At 44.5% G+C, this 15,139-nt stretch overlaps 2 protein-coding genes across 3 annotated transcripts in view; one reads left to right on the forward strand and one right to left on the reverse strand.

Moving 5' to 3' along the window:
- The window catches only part of msh3 (mutS homolog 3 (E. coli)), a 30,739-nt gene extending 20,206 nt beyond the window's left edge, over positions 1 to 10,533 (reverse strand). The window contains exons 1-13 of one of the 2 annotated variants that reach the window (XM_037481583.2): positions 10,208 to 10,533; positions 9,445 to 9,565; positions 8,875 to 9,188; positions 8,299 to 8,526; positions 7,994 to 8,110; positions 7,785 to 7,902; positions 7,561 to 7,700; positions 6,417 to 6,583; positions 3,932 to 4,041; positions 3,649 to 3,763; positions 3,099 to 3,183; positions 2,320 to 2,429; positions 453 to 585 (exon numbers count right to left, since the gene is read on the reverse strand). In XM_037481583.2, coding sequence (XP_037337480.2) covers positions 453 to 585; positions 2,320 to 2,429; positions 3,099 to 3,183; positions 3,649 to 3,763; positions 3,932 to 4,041; positions 6,417 to 6,583; positions 7,561 to 7,700; positions 7,785 to 7,902; positions 7,994 to 8,110; positions 8,299 to 8,526; positions 8,875 to 9,188; positions 9,445 to 9,565; positions 10,208 to 10,447 — 1,998 coding nt within the window. In that variant the 5' untranslated portion in view covers positions 10,448 to 10,533. The remainder of the gene's footprint in view (positions 1 to 452; positions 586 to 2,319; positions 2,430 to 3,098; positions 3,184 to 3,648; positions 3,764 to 3,931; positions 4,042 to 6,416; positions 6,584 to 7,560; positions 7,701 to 7,784; positions 7,903 to 7,993; positions 8,111 to 8,298; positions 8,527 to 8,874; positions 9,189 to 9,444; positions 9,566 to 10,207) is intronic. The other variant, XM_037481582.2, reaches the window with a different exon arrangement.
- A 567-nt stretch (positions 10,534 to 11,100) lies between these two features.
- On the forward strand, positions 11,101 to 14,547 carry LOC119225580 (lymphocyte antigen 6G-like). Its single transcript, XM_037483545.2, has 3 exons — positions 11,101 to 11,199; positions 11,741 to 11,848; positions 12,206 to 14,547. Exons 1-3 carry the CDS (start codon positions 11,154 to 11,156, stop codon positions 12,361 to 12,363), a joined length of 312 nt encoding a protein of 103 aa, XP_037339442.1. The 5' UTR covers positions 11,101 to 11,153; the 3' UTR covers positions 12,364 to 14,547.
- Positions 14,548 to 15,139: the final 592 nt, after the last annotated feature.

Consider the following 15,139-nt stretch of genomic DNA (forward strand, 5'->3'; position numbering starts at 1 on the left):
GACCGCTCTCATCTCCGTAACACACACACACACACACAGGTGGGATGGGGGATAGTTTTGACATTTCAAAAATGGGTCCAATGGGAAATGAGATTGTGTTAGACAATCAGGCAAGTGCCAGAGAGGCAACTGCTGCCTGTTGTTAATCAAGAAACACTCGGTAAGAGGAAGAGGGGGAGAGACTGAGAGACAGAAAGCGAGTGGGAGAACTGGAGGAAATTGTCTCGGTTTTCATTTTTATGCAAACGGCAACATGCCCTTGTCAAATTGGTTGCAGTTTATATATTTCTTTTCCTCGCAAATTCCACCTGTCACTACGCCAAAGGATCTGGGTTTAGGATGGTGAGAGAAGCGTTATCATAACTGAATGATTGCCAGCCCCACAAAAAGAAGACTGAGGATGTGGACACAAAATGAAAGCTATCGTCCAAGGGGCAAAAGTGTGTTTTTACCTTCCTGTGGTAAATGCTGCAGATGCCTCTTTCCAGGTCGGGCAAATGCGACAACAGGGAATTGACGGAATTTAAAGTGAGCGAGTTCGACTCCAGGATCTCCTGCACAGCATCTTGCCTCTCTAAGATAGACCTGAGGGGTTCATGAAAGAAAAAAGAACCAAAGAAAAGAGAGACATTCAGAAAACTGATGGGAGAGGTGGAAGTACAAAATACATGTTTCTTTTTCTGAGAGCTGAATGGGAGTTGATTGAAAGGCGCTGTGCGTTCTCAAATAACTGTCAAATTGGTTTATGTGATGTGCCGAGGTCGCCTGAACAACTCGAAGTCAAGCAGCTTTTGAAGGGAGCTACTACGATGTTTTCTGTATTATGCTGAAACTCTGAAGTTTGTGATTTTTTTTTTTTATCCCTGTATTTTTTACGGTATCCTTTCTGCTGATGGGGAGGATCCAAAAGCCACTGACTTGTGTCAACAGCAAACATCTAACTCGCACTCTATCATTAATTGTTACGTGTGTGTGTGTGTGTGTGTGTGTGCGCCCTGTGCTGCTGCACCGCGTCTGTTGGCATTAATGGGCCTGCGTGTAATCTGGGTTTTATATGACGATGAAATTCTGCAGAGCAATTATCAGTAGAATTTGAGAGCAGTGCCCGATCCACAGCTATGATCGCTGTACTGTGGGAGGAAGAGGACCACACACACACACACACACACACACTCAATATATGGATAATACAATAACGCTGCAGAGAGGAGTGCTGGAAGACTACAGCAATAATATAAGTGTTGGTACTGTTTGTAAAATTGCTGCTGCGAGTCACTTTCAGCATTTTTATTTCCGAAGGTACATCTTATACATGCTTTTTTCACCCTGAAGGGTTTCTGAAAAAGAGTGACAATTGCTGCGTAAAGAAATGATGTTTTCACATTATGGCCGCTGCATTGCACCCTTTCTGCTTCAGAATTAAAGTCATACCCCGTGAATTATCATGTGATCTGCTTTCAGGTTTTGACAAGGTATTTAAACTGTCATATGAAATAATAACAGCGACAGATGATATGATCCTGTGCTTTACGTCCTTCTCAGGTAAATTGTAGATTGTAGGTAGATTGAAAAAAATATATAGACCCGTTCAATTAAAAAGAAGATTTCTCGGTTACCACTGTTACCACCGTGGAGGGATGCTGCAATAACAGCTGCAGTATCTGACTAGTCAAATGGCATTCACGCCAACATTCAGGTCTCTATCGTTATTGTATTTTTCTGAAAACAAGTCTTTTGTTTGGGGGATTTAAGTGACTTTGAACGTGGCGTGGTTGTTGGTGCCAGACGGGCTGGTCCGAGTACGTCACACACTGCTGATCTACTGGGAATCTCACACACAACCATCTCTAGGGTTTACAGAGCACGGTCCCAACACATCCAGTGAGCGGAAGGTGTGTGAACGGAAATGCCCTGTTTGATGTGAGAGGTCAGAGGAGAATGGGCAGACTTGTTGGAGACGATAGAAAGGCGACAGTAACTCAAACCACCACGTTGCCTGGTCTGTTGAGTCTCGATTTATCGTCCCAGACCCTTAGCACCAAATGAGCCGCGGTATTGTCGCTGACCATGTCCATCCCTTTGTGACCACGGTGTACCATCTACTGACGTCAAACTGGTTTCTTGAACATGACAATCATGTCAATATGGACCAAAACCTCTGAAGAATGTTTCAAACAGCTTGTTGAAAGTATGCCACGTAGAATTAAGGCAGTTATTAAGGCAAAGGGGGTCCAAACTTTAACAAGCAAGGTGTACCTAATAAAGTGGACGGTGAGTGGTTGGGTATGCATCAGAGGTCAGAGGGTGTCATGTACTCACCGCGGGTCTGTGAGGGGCCGACTCACCCACTTCCTCATCAGCCTCCTCCCGAACGGAGTGCGAGTGTGGTCCAGCACCCACAGCAGGCTGCCCCTCACGCCGCCATCTGTCTGCCATCCAAACAACGCACACAAAACACAGCGATTTATCCAAGGGGAAGACTTTTTCGTCTCTTTAAACCGATGATGCAACGAAGGTTAGAGGTGAGCGAGGTGACGAAGGCCACAGGGAGCCAAGGGGAGGCGGTTTGAACGTCTGAGTCTGAACGCGGCGCGTGACAAACGTGCCGCGGCAGCAGCCGGGTCGTGCTGAACCTTTGAGCCTGTCGCCCACGCGAGCCCCGACTCGTCACTGAGCATTTTCTTGGGATCTGAGCAATGACGGATCAACTCATCCATTAAATTATTTCACAGTCCGCTGGTCAGCCGCAACGGCAAAAACGACGCGCCGACACAATCCGGGTAGCCCTGACGCATTTGCTCTGGGAAGGTGACTGTGTGCGCGGCAAGCCAAATTACGCCTGTCAACGTGTTTGTGCTAAAAGCTTGCTGAAATAGAGGATGAAGCATGTCTGTCCACTCCTGGGGCTTCATTTTATAAACAGGAACAGAAACATCTATCCTACCAAACTCCACTCGGACATCTTCCGCCGCAGCAGGCCGCTGATTTCGGGCAGAGAAATCCCTGAGAGATGGTAAGTACGCTAGCATCTCAGCGGACCGATACGTTTTTTTTGCTATACAGATGCATCTGTTTAGCCCCGTTGCCATGACTGTCACCTGATTGTTGAGGATCTCCAGGTTCCTGAGGGTGGCGGCGCTGAGGTCCATTCCCTCCGACTCACAAGACAGACGTCGGAATGAGCTGCACACGACCACAGCATCACATCACAATACAGCTGCAGAACTCTGATGGATGTATCGATCAGGAGGATTTGAACAAATTAAATAATGAAAATGTATTTTTTAAACTGAAGTCAAAGTTGTTCTGGGAAAGAAAACGGGGTCTGTAAATGTTGAGTTCACCTCAAAATGCTTCACTTTATGTGGTAAATATAGAAACCTGTGATATCCAAGGATTGGGGCTGCCAGTAACGATTATTTTTTATTTGGTTTCAATTCACTGCAACTTCACTTAAAATAAATTGCAACTCTGAACACATTTCTTCACCGTTTTTGTTGTTGAATAAATGATCAAAATAGATATTTTTGTCTCTAACAATTAATTGTCTCATCGCTTCAAATCTACCCGGGATCTCATTGACAGGAGAACCCTCGCAGCCTGTCTTGCTTGGTGTGTGAGTGTGTGTGTGTGTGTGTGTGTGTGTACCTTTCCACCCTCAGAACTCTTTCCAAGTTGAATTCTTGGAGGTACTGGATGAGCGGACCCAGACAGCAGATCACTGGGCTCTCCAAGGACGCTACACTCGACAGAGAGCGGGAGCCTGGAGGACACAGACCCACATTCACGACCCGCATTTCCTCACAAACAAACCACACTGGGGAGTCACTGGCACCACACCTCACACGTCTCCATCCCAGCGTGTGAGAGTCACTGAAGGGAAACTGGCAGAAAAAGATTGGGAGCCAGAGAGGCACATAGAGCAACACACCTTTCTCCGGGGCGTGGCAGAAGAACTCGGTGGCGGTGTTCATCGCAGACGCAAACTGGAACTGAGCGCTGTCCCTCCTCTCCACTCGCACTCGGTCATCGGCCTGAGCGCTGGAGAGGGAACAACGTGACAGCATTGATGGTGGCGCTCAGGACTGCGTGGACACACACACACACAACGTCCCATATCTGATCGTTTTTCCTGACTGGGAGAAAACACTGCTGTGTTCCGGCCGCCCCCCCACACGCACACGCACAGACACACACACGCACACACAATCTCCCTTTTGCTCCTTTCACTCGCAGCTGCTTTCAAGGACTTGTTTGCTTTGTCCGCTCGGTTGTTGCCAAGGCAACCGGGGCAAACACGTGGCTCTGGAGCATATTTCTTTCTTCCATTTCCTAATCCTGACACACACAAACACACAGAGGAATCATCGTCGCTCACTTCCGTCCAGAATGACAGCATATAAACGTGATCAATAGAGCGGATATTGGGCCAGCGGCTCGAATGAGACTATTAATCCCTTAACCAGTCGATTCAGCCGCATTGTGAGGTTTACCAGAACAGAGACGGTTGCTGCTATTGATCCGGGGGGGTGGGGGGGGGGGGGGGGGGTTGCAGAGTAGCAGAAGAGTCAACGGCAAAGAGAGCAACCCCGTGGGATTGTACTTTTCAAGAAAATTGATAGCGTCAGCAAGCCAGCGTGCTAACAATGACAAGCTAATGTTTGGTGACTAGCACTTCGTCAGGAGAGAGCACCTACAGCCGGGGAGCAAACCCCCCCCCCCCTCCGCCAATGCTCACAGCACTGTGATGGCTATAATCAATCAAGAAGATTAAAGGTTAAGTGGAAGACGTTGCCAACCCGAGGTTAATGTCGACCTCAATATGAGGGCGCACGGTAAGCAACTAATGCTACAAAGCACAGAAGGTTTCTGTTTTAACGGTCGTTCACACACACGCACACACCTAAAGACATGAACTGTTGTGTGTGCGTGTGTGATTTTAAGAACGTCAGTCACTGACTTCAAATCTTTGGAAAAGCGACGCCATTCGTGTCGACAGCGTCTGTGGCTTTAATTCCCGTCACTGCTCTGATCCTGACTAATGACTCAAGGCTGTGGATGAGTAGAGCAACCGATGGGGCACCGAGGGGCTCATTACAATGGACACACACACACACACCTCGTTGCCAGGGGGTCCCGTCCCTCAGAGGCACGGAGGTAAACGTTTTAAATGCTCACCTGCGTGGCTCTTTCTTCTGCATTTTTAAATTGGGTTGCAGGGATATCACTGTGGTGTCAACGCGTATCTTTGAATCAGAATAATGTTTGCATTTCTAGACTTATGAGTCTGCTGAATGATTGAGATCAAAAAAGATGAATCACCTAGAAAAGAATCTTGGGAAGTCGGCATCAGTAGTGATACGTAACGAGCCCGTGTGAATAGAATTTTCGGTCTGAGCTGAACAGACGCAGTTGCCATGTACTACGGCGAGCAATGTGACGGGAGCCTCGTCTCTGATGAGCGTGACGCTGTTCAGACACAATAATTGGGCTGGCCTTTACAGGTCCATCTTCGCTGCAATTACTCAACACAAACGGCTGAGGAAGAATGAAATTAAAAACGAACAGAGAAGGGGAGAGCAGGGAGGGGCAACTAGAATTTAAAAAGCAACGTAATGAGGAATGTGCAAGGAGCAGAGGACAAAAAGAAGAGAGAGTGGCAGGCATCCTTCCCCTTTATCTGACCATCTAATCGAATCCACTCGCCGTCCTCCCCGCTTCCGCCGGATATGATATCCACTTGATTTGAGTAACTGCGACTGACCTATATTATCATTATTCTTTTACACAGAACAGGAACTGAAGATTTTGTCACCAATGAATCACATTTTTCTTTAAATGATATTTTAATATTTCAATATGAAAAGGAGGAATGATTGAAGACCTTTTTTAATATTCAGAGGAAGACTCACCTTTTGCTTTAAGACAGGTTTGAAAGAAATATGAACATAACCTTCAATTACTTATATTAAACACTAAAAATGTTTCATAACTATTTACTCCATCTGACTGGAAAAATGCAAAAGGACTACATTTATTTGGCTCCGAGTTCTAAGCTACCAAAAAAACATTCATTAACAGTAGACAGTCCTCCTCGCCCACAAGACACATTTAATGAACCCTCATTTTTTACTGAGACGTTTAAACATTTGACTGATGATATGAACTTCATCATCTTTCAAATAACTAAACCTGCACTATAAACACATCACATCAGTCTAGGGGCTTTAAAACAAACCTGCCGGAAGACGGTTGTTTTGAGCGGGGGGGCGATGGTGGGGAGGAGAGGGTGGGGGTCAAATCCTTACTCAATCCCTCCAAATAAAAGACTAAACTGACAAAGAAACACTGTGAACACACACCTATAGTGAGTAGATGTGCACAGGCTGCCCCCTAGTGCTCTGACAGCAGATTACCTGGCATTGGCGATGCTCTGTAGGAGTCTGTGGGTTTGTTCTGAGAGGTCAGAGGGCACAAGGACCTCCACAGGGTTAATCTTTAGGACACGACTTTCCAGCTCAGAGCGAGTCTGACTATCAGGGAAGCAGTCCAGTAACACGTCTCCTGTGCTGGGCTGAACCGCCTAAAACCAAAAAACACCTGCCGTCAAACTAGTGCACGCCATGAAGAACTTTTTCCAAATTTAATCATTTCAATTCTGTTTTTATAAAATAAAACACTGACATTTCTCACATAATACTTTTTTTAAATATAAAAGTGAGTAATTTGATGTTTTATATTGGATCTGTTGATGAAGTACAACGTCTGCTGGTATGCAACAAAATAGTTGAGAAATTGTAATAATGAAGAATTATTTCTTGACAATCAGCTACATACATTACTTGTATTTAATGCTCCATATCCGGGCTGGTTTATATGTATAATAATCAAGTGGTTTCAAGGGAAGGGATAGAACATCTTCACATTACTCTAAAAGACGTCAGAAGTGAAACGGAGAGGGAAATAACAGCACAATGTATGCTAGCGTCTTTTGTATTGTTTCACAGTGGGAATTTTGTTATAATCAGGTGCAAAAGATGAGATTGTGGGACCTCATTAACTACAGAGTGTGTAGTAATATTACAAATTACACCAAAACGCACACACAGCATAACACTTTCTAGTTGAACAGAAAACATGTTAAAAGTGTTTAAATGTTTGTGGTTGTATTTTTTTAAATTAATTTCTAATCATGAATCTTATTGTTGCAATCAATTCATACAATAACTGATCACTTTTATTGAGAGTTTTGAATTGGGACTGGTTTAAAAAATTATTTTTTTTAACTATTTCCTTATATTCACTATTATTACTATCATTGTACTTATTTTCACTATCTTAAGATATGTCTACCCTTAACATGTATTATTTGCATTTTCTATCATGTATGTAAACACCAACTCAAATATTCAGGTAAAAAAATATGTATACTAAATTACAGATAAAACATTTTAAAAAACGATGCTTGCGTGCCAGCAAACAAACCAAGATATGATCTTGCTTTTATTTTCACATGAACTACAATGAAACTGAGGCGATGCCTTCATGAATTACACTCACCACCAGCCCCACTGTGAGCTGCTTCTTCGTTTTGTCCCAGTTCTCGCTGATACACAGCAGGAAGCTGTCAGGAGGGTCCGACATTGCGTCACCACAGCCCCCCTCCTCCACATCGCCGCGTCTGCAGATGGGGTTCACATCTCAAACAAGCTGTCAAGGCCTTTGACATGCAGGTACGGAAAACACAGAGGACACACACACACACACACGGGCCAGAAGGATACCCTCTCCCACCAGAGTGGATTTGGTGTAGAGAGCGCTCAGCTGACGAGTGAACAGAGCATTCCTATTGGCCCCCGAGGCCTTGATCGCTGACGTCTCAGTCTGCTTAACGACACCCACCTAATAACCAAAAGATAAAAACGTACCACATTAGTGACACGCTTCACAGCTTCTGAATACGTGCAAAGAACAGGAGCGATGTATTTCAGACCTTGTGTCCGTGAGACACCAGCCGTCTGACGTGGACAAACAAACGGTGCGTGGGGATACTGCACGTCATGAAGTTATGATCCAGGTGACAGAAGATATTCAGCTCCTTGGCTGCAATCTGTTCTCTCACACACACACACACACACAGAGTGAATAACCAAAATAATGGCATCAACAGTCTCTTTTAACAGCAATGACTACATTTCCCGATGGACCAATCCACCACTCGAAACACTAGAACACGGACGACATGTTTTTGATTGATGCTGTTGACTCGCTTCCACAGAAGGTCCTTTAGTTAATTACCTCTGCATCCTCCCCAAAGAACCTGTACTTGTATCCACACTCCACAGCCAGCAAGACGTCCTTATGCTGCTGCTTCAGCTGGACGACCTGCTGCTCCAGGGGAGTGTAGGCGCCCTTTGAGCGTCTGGAGGGGGTGCCGGAGTCTGACGGAGGACTCAGCACTGCACCCCTTCTTTCCCGTCCTCGTCCTCCTCCTCCGGCCGTTGCATACTGAGAAAAGCAGAACCCCTGAAACCGAAAATAACAGGTAGAAAACAAAGTAAGAGAGATAAGAGTGTCTTTGTGTCAGTGTGCGCTTACGTGTCTGTGTATGTGTGTATTTGTGTATGTGTGTGAGCAGAGGAGAATTGTAAACGCGTGACCAGGTAAAGACCAAAATGACATGCAGTGAATAAGATAAAAGACCAACTTATTTAGTTTAATATAATAACACGGTATGGACCTGTTCAAAAGGAAAGGTGACGTTAAATGACTTCTGTTGTGATCTGGCACAAAATAGAAAATAAAACTGATATGGCTGTAAGGGCTTGAATTTGATAAACAAAGGGGCACCCCTCTATATAATGGTAGGGGTACCTGTTTTGCAGAAGAAATCTTTGAAGTATCCTTTCCTTTGACATCCCGCTCTTCCTCTTCCTCCTCCTCCTCCTCATCATCGTCAAGTTCCTCCTCTGGCTGTTGAAAGGCGTTTGTATTGCTGCGTTGATCCGCTCCGTCTCCGGGAGGACGAGTGCCGCCACTGCTGTCACACGTCGTACGGATACTGGCACCATCCGCCATCGGCTCCTCCCTCTGAGCCGGACCGGCCTCGGACGAGCAGGTGAAGCCTTTCAGCTTCTCCAAGGTGGAGGGGCAGAGGCCAGCAGCCCCTCGGCTTCCCGATGGCGTCTCTGGAGAGTGATGAGACGTCAAGTGTAACCGGCTGATAAACCAGTTGTTGTGTCGGATTCGATAAAACGTCTTGTTTTTAATGTTTAAGCAATCCCAGTTCATCACAATCAGCTACAAACTACTTTACATCAACAGCAGGATGTATTACTGCACATGATGAAATGGGATGCTTTTAGAAAGCTTGGGCTGGCTGAGGGTGGGGACGACATGTCTGAAAGATTGAGTGCGTTTTGTGTTTGAGGGGCACACAGTCACCTTTAGTGATCTGGCGGGATGCCGCCTCGCAGTCCAAATCCTCCGCCTGCTCATCCTGGACACAAAGCTTGGCTCGTTTTGTTGACAGTCCTAAATCTCCAAGATCGGGGGAAAGTTTCTTCTGCAGGACAAAAGGAGATGAGGTTGGTTCATCGGCATTAAGTGAATTTTATGTGTCCTGAGCATGTACTCGATGGCCCAATCCCAGTGTCCCCACTAAGGCCTTTAATCCTGAACCTTCAAGGACTTACTAAAGCCACCGGGCACAATGAAAAGTGACAGGCTGGAAGGGCTTGAAATGGTGTAAATATGAATGGGACAGCCCTCCGCTGCAACATATCACACTACAATGATATACAACTGTGGGTATTTATTTTATACGGCTCTTTCTTTACAAAGAGGTTATATACTTGTCACAACATTCGAATGACAGAATGAAATGTTGGATAAACAGTTTATCCTATGTGCGGGTTTTGTTTCCTCAATGTTTCTGTGTTAATGTACCATCACAGGCTGTGAACACACACGTGCTGCCCTCTTTGTTTACCTTTTTCCTTTACCTCTAAATGCTTCCACCGGTTACCCCGTGTGTACCTGCAATGCACTGTGGGTAATTCCTTCACATCTAAAGCTAAAAAGGGCTCAAAACGTCGGGGGGTTGACAGTTGGACAGAACAAAAGCCTGACGGACTTCGCGGGAGCGCGCCTCAGCGTGCGTGGGTGGGTGTAGAAGTCGAGAACGGGCCGATGGAGCGCGCCTCACCTTGCCTCTCGAAAGATGGCGCGGGGCAGGACTCCGGTGGACGGAGGCCCCGCCGCTGCTGCTGTGACCTCCGAAGTACCTGCTGATGGAGGTCTGAGAGGCGCAGGACTTCTTGGCGGACTTTGGCATGTTTTCGTTTTCTCTCACATTAGAAACATCTTGGAAACGTGTGCAGAAATCCGTACACACGCGAAGGGAAGCAACGCAGTGGGCGGTGGTTCCCCAAACATAGCGTCGCATGTGCTGACGTCACGTGGGCGCGGAAGCGACGCGGCTCACGTCAGCCAATCAGAGCAGGAGAGGTTTTCAGAAACAACAATTGTGAATAATAAAACGGAGTTGCAGACAATCTGTGTTGGTTTCAAAACGTTTTTACTTCTAGTCTTTCAAAACCCAATAAACGGTCCCCCACGGAGAAGAAAACTATTACAATGTTGTTAATGCCATTGTTAAAAAACTGATAATGATTTAATAAATGGTCATTGTATTACAGTTATGAAATAGCATTTATCAGATGATCAAAATATCAAACAATGAAAATACATAACCAGCCTGATGACTGATGGCTAAATCATCTTTACACCGTCTGATAGGCTGGTAAGAGGTTGACTGCAAGAAAAGTCGCTTTGCGTCAAACTGCTGTTATATTTCATCTCTATTTCGGAAGGGCATATTTTTTCAGCCTTTTTTAGCATATATTTTGAGAACCACAAGAAGGAAGTGAAAGTGCCTCTTTAAAGACAAAGACAAATAATATTTTCTTTTTTTAATGACACCATTTCAGGGGTGACATTATTCAGTTCACTTGGGAGGAAGCAATGTGAGGAAAATGCAAATGTCCAAGTTCTGAATGACGACGGGAAAAAAAGTTGGTGCCGAAAGCGGAGGGCTTCGCTTCAGTCCCCCCCCCCCCCTCACTTGGCCTCAGCCTTCCTCAGCGCCCACGATGCAGCTTCACGGAGCTCTGATTCTGTGTATGACTCTGTCTGCAGGTAAGAACACTTTCCTTTGTGCATTCACTTAATATTGTAAAGGAAGAGAGAAATGCTGTCTTTATAAAATGCTACTCCACTAGCAATGCCACCAACTGAAATGTTTAACAAGTTTATTGGCGAGACGTGAGTGAAAGGATTTGTTAGTTGATCCGTCTGGCGGTCGGATGGGGTCCGTGGCACGGCAAACCCCTTCGGGACCCTTCGAAGAAAGGGAGAAAGGACGGGGGGAGAAAAGGACGAGACAATGGGTTGGGATAGTTTGGAATGCGTCAACGGGAAGCGAAGAGGGGGGGGGGCGGTATTTACGGGTGCTAGAAAAGGCAAGTTTGGAGCCGTGGTCCTGCTCCCGAAATCACCAGCTTCATTACAAAGCCTGAAACTAAAGTGGTGTGTGTAGGTAAAATAATAGTTCGACATCTTGCTGGCTGGCTTCAGCGGCCCGACAAGACGTTTACTTCCCCTTCCCCTTCTCCCTGCGCACCTATTGAAAATGAATCGTGTGTCTATGCGTGGTGATGTGTTGTGTGTCTCTGCGCAGCATGCGGATTAAGATGCTACACGTGCACAGCCACCGACCCGAGATCCTGCACGGACACCACATCTTGTCCTTTCGTCTTCAACCGTTGTTTTTCTCTCAGAGTAGACGGTGAGTCCTCCTGTCACACTCCTCCAGCTGATATCGCAGATGCACAATGTGGCTAACAGCTCCCTGTGGGAAGCTGAAAGTTCTGTGCAGGTTTCTGTGCACAACCATTTGTGTCATTTTTGAAAAGCACACACAATAAAACACCCATCGAAAAAAATGAACTTTTATTTAACATTAACAACAACCAAAAAACACCATTAAAGGGCGGGTAATCCCAACAGCCTCCAGCGTCCCTCAGCTCAGCGACACGAGGGCAGATTCTACAGAGTTTTCAGACACCGTTAGAAATGGCCCATCAACTTTTATTTCAGATTCTCCACATCCCTCACTCCCATATGCACCATTTCCCCTTTGCAGGTTATAACGTGGTCACCAAGGGCTGCCAGACCAGCGTCGTTTGTACAGGTGTCATGGCCTGCTGTGAAGGCAACTTGTGTAACAGTGCCACACCGACCGGTCCCAGCGTCCTCCTACTCCTGCTGGTCTCCTCCAGCGTGTTCACGCTCTCCCTCTGAGCCGCTGCGTTTGTAAGCAAGCGCGACGATATTCCAAGTTTTACAACTTGTTTTTTAATGCAGCTTTTTGTTTATTTGTTTGTTGTCAAGCTAACAATACATTTTTCTCATCCTCTCCAGCTTATTAAAACGTTATTTTCATGGGGCAATGTCAGCTTCATGGTATACCCAAATTGAGATTCTTTTTTCACAAGATGCTTTGTACATAACACCTGCTCAGAACACCCTTATTCTGCTGTAGGGTTACTTAGAGAGTCACCAATGTCGTTCTGATTTATCCTCAGGGGACCATGGCAAACCTCATGACCCCAAATAAAACCTCATGATGGCATTAGAGGAAGTCTGGGACACATGATGTCTGTACAAAACGATTTGGTCATCTGATTGCAGATGTGATATTTCAGTGTAGGCCAGAAGTGGTGGATCCACATCACAGGCAGTTTCTATTTTGTGCACTGGCCCCATACACATGTTTCCTGTTTGAAGTTAAGGGAGACACTTCTCAACTTCCACTTCAGCGTTTCACACACAAGTCACACTCTCCCCAGGGGTCCACAGGATGCAGCTAAGAGAGGACTTAGTTCCTCTGTCTGCGACTAAGGTCTATTTAACTGTCTGTTATGATGTGCTCACTTATAAGAAGACTCCCCTTTTCAGCTGTAAAAGTAACAGGAAGGAAGCGTCGTCCTCTGAGGGTGGACCAGCAGACTCTACTCTCTGTTTCACCGTAGCTTTTCATGAAGATGTGGTCGTAGTTCTGAGGATTCCTGTACTTTTTACATCAACACAAAGTTGGTAATGCAAAGAAGTTATTGAAGATGCTTTTGTTCTGTATTAAATAAGTGATGGGATTACAACCACTGATTTAATATAATTAAAAAAAGGATGGACATTTTTTAAAAGGTGAAGAGTTTATTACACACTAATACTGGAACTTAAGACACAATGTGCACTAAACTATCTATAACTCATTAAACAAATGTCTGAAACCACTCTGCCACAATACAAACACACATCCAGCTTTACGCAATCTCTCATTGCAGTTCTTACCCACACACTTTATTTTGACCACACGGTTATCTTAACTAGACTTTTTTATCAAAACAGTATGCACATGTCCCAATTGTCACGATTAATATATGTATAGATAAAATATTTTATTCATACGAGTATTTTAAATTGCAGTTGGCGATGCATTACAGCCAACACACTGAAGGGAAACCTCAGCTCTATTTATACTGACAGGAATCTGACAGTTACTTTCCATTTGCCGATTTCTGTTATTGATCTGGAGACCTTTGATTAAACTCAAACCTGATCCCTCTCACAGACCCAGCCTATATACTGTGAAATTATACAATATGACCATGGAGAGCTCTGTGTTTGTCTATATTTTTTGTCTGCATACAATGTGCAACACCACCACCACGCCCTGTGTCATGTGATGTATAAGGATGGAAGTGGTTTTGCATCCACATTTGCACATGTGATATGTTTATTTCTAGTCATTCCAGCTGAAAGCTGCGGTTATTGTATTTGTGTGCACTTTCCCTTTTGCTGTTGTAATCATGTCACTTTCCCCTCTGCTGGACTGATAGAGGATAGTCTTATTTTATCTCATCTTAAACACAGAGAATAATGACAGCAATGTTGTGTGTTGGGTTTGTTCATTATTGTGATGTCCTTCACTCCAAAACCCCCAAAAATGGTTACTCGAAGAAATGATGGCAACAAAGTCACATGATGAAAATGTAATAAATTAGATCTATTTCTTTTGAATGAGTGTTGCTTACAAAATTGATTTGTATTACATTTGCTAATTATCTGAACAAAAGTAATTTAGATATACTTAGTTAATTGATTAAATGGATTAGCATTTACCAATTCTGTGATGGAAATTAATTATGATTTACTGAATATCTGTGTGAAATGTATTTATATTTACTGATATTTAGGGGGAACATTTGATTTCATTTAATAAAACAAATTGTAACAACTCAAATTTCATAGTATATTTTTCTTTATTCAACACCTTAACATTTCTAGTCTTTGTACCTCCCTTAATTTTTTTTTTATTAAAGTTTGCTGCTATTCTTTTACTTCTAATCGATCCAATATTATACTTTCACTTCATCAAGGCATGTGTCTTGTATATGTCAGGCTGATAATAGAATGCATATCTACAAATGATGTAAAATGTCAAAGGAACGATACATATTTGTTGCATTTATTCTACACGTCAAACCCTATTTATGTAACATTTGAATATGTCTCTTCCATAATCTCAATCTCATCATAACTACTCTATGCTTTACATTATATCCAACAAATATGGAAATAAATCATAGATACGCATCAAGGTGTTTACATGTTTGGGTGTGCCACAAGAACAAACAGGTTTCAGCTGGAATAACTAACCCCATATGAACAGTATCATCATTGTACCACTCGACAGTCAACTTCCCCTCACTGCTAACATTACAGAGACAACACCTTCCTGCACAACATCAGGAATCAGGAATCAGGAAACGTTTAATGCCATAATATGTTGTACATACATGGAAATTGTCTTGGCGGAAGGTGCATGAAGACAGTACAATAAAGACGACATAGTGCAAGTGCAAGTGACACAGTGATGAAAGAGCATGGGAGTCAGAGTCAGTCAGGGGGGGCCCGGGCTCTGTTGATGAGCCCGACTGCCGAAGGGAAGAAACTGTTCGTGTGGCGGGAGGTCTTAGTCCTGATGGACCTCAGCCTCCTGCCGGATGGAAGGAGC

The sequence above is a fragment of the Pungitius pungitius genome, chromosome 5 (genome assembly GCF_949316345.1).
Source record: "Pungitius pungitius chromosome 5, fPunPun2.1, whole genome shotgun sequence".
Lineage (NCBI taxonomy): Eukaryota > Metazoa > Chordata > Actinopteri > Perciformes > Gasterosteidae > Pungitius > Pungitius pungitius.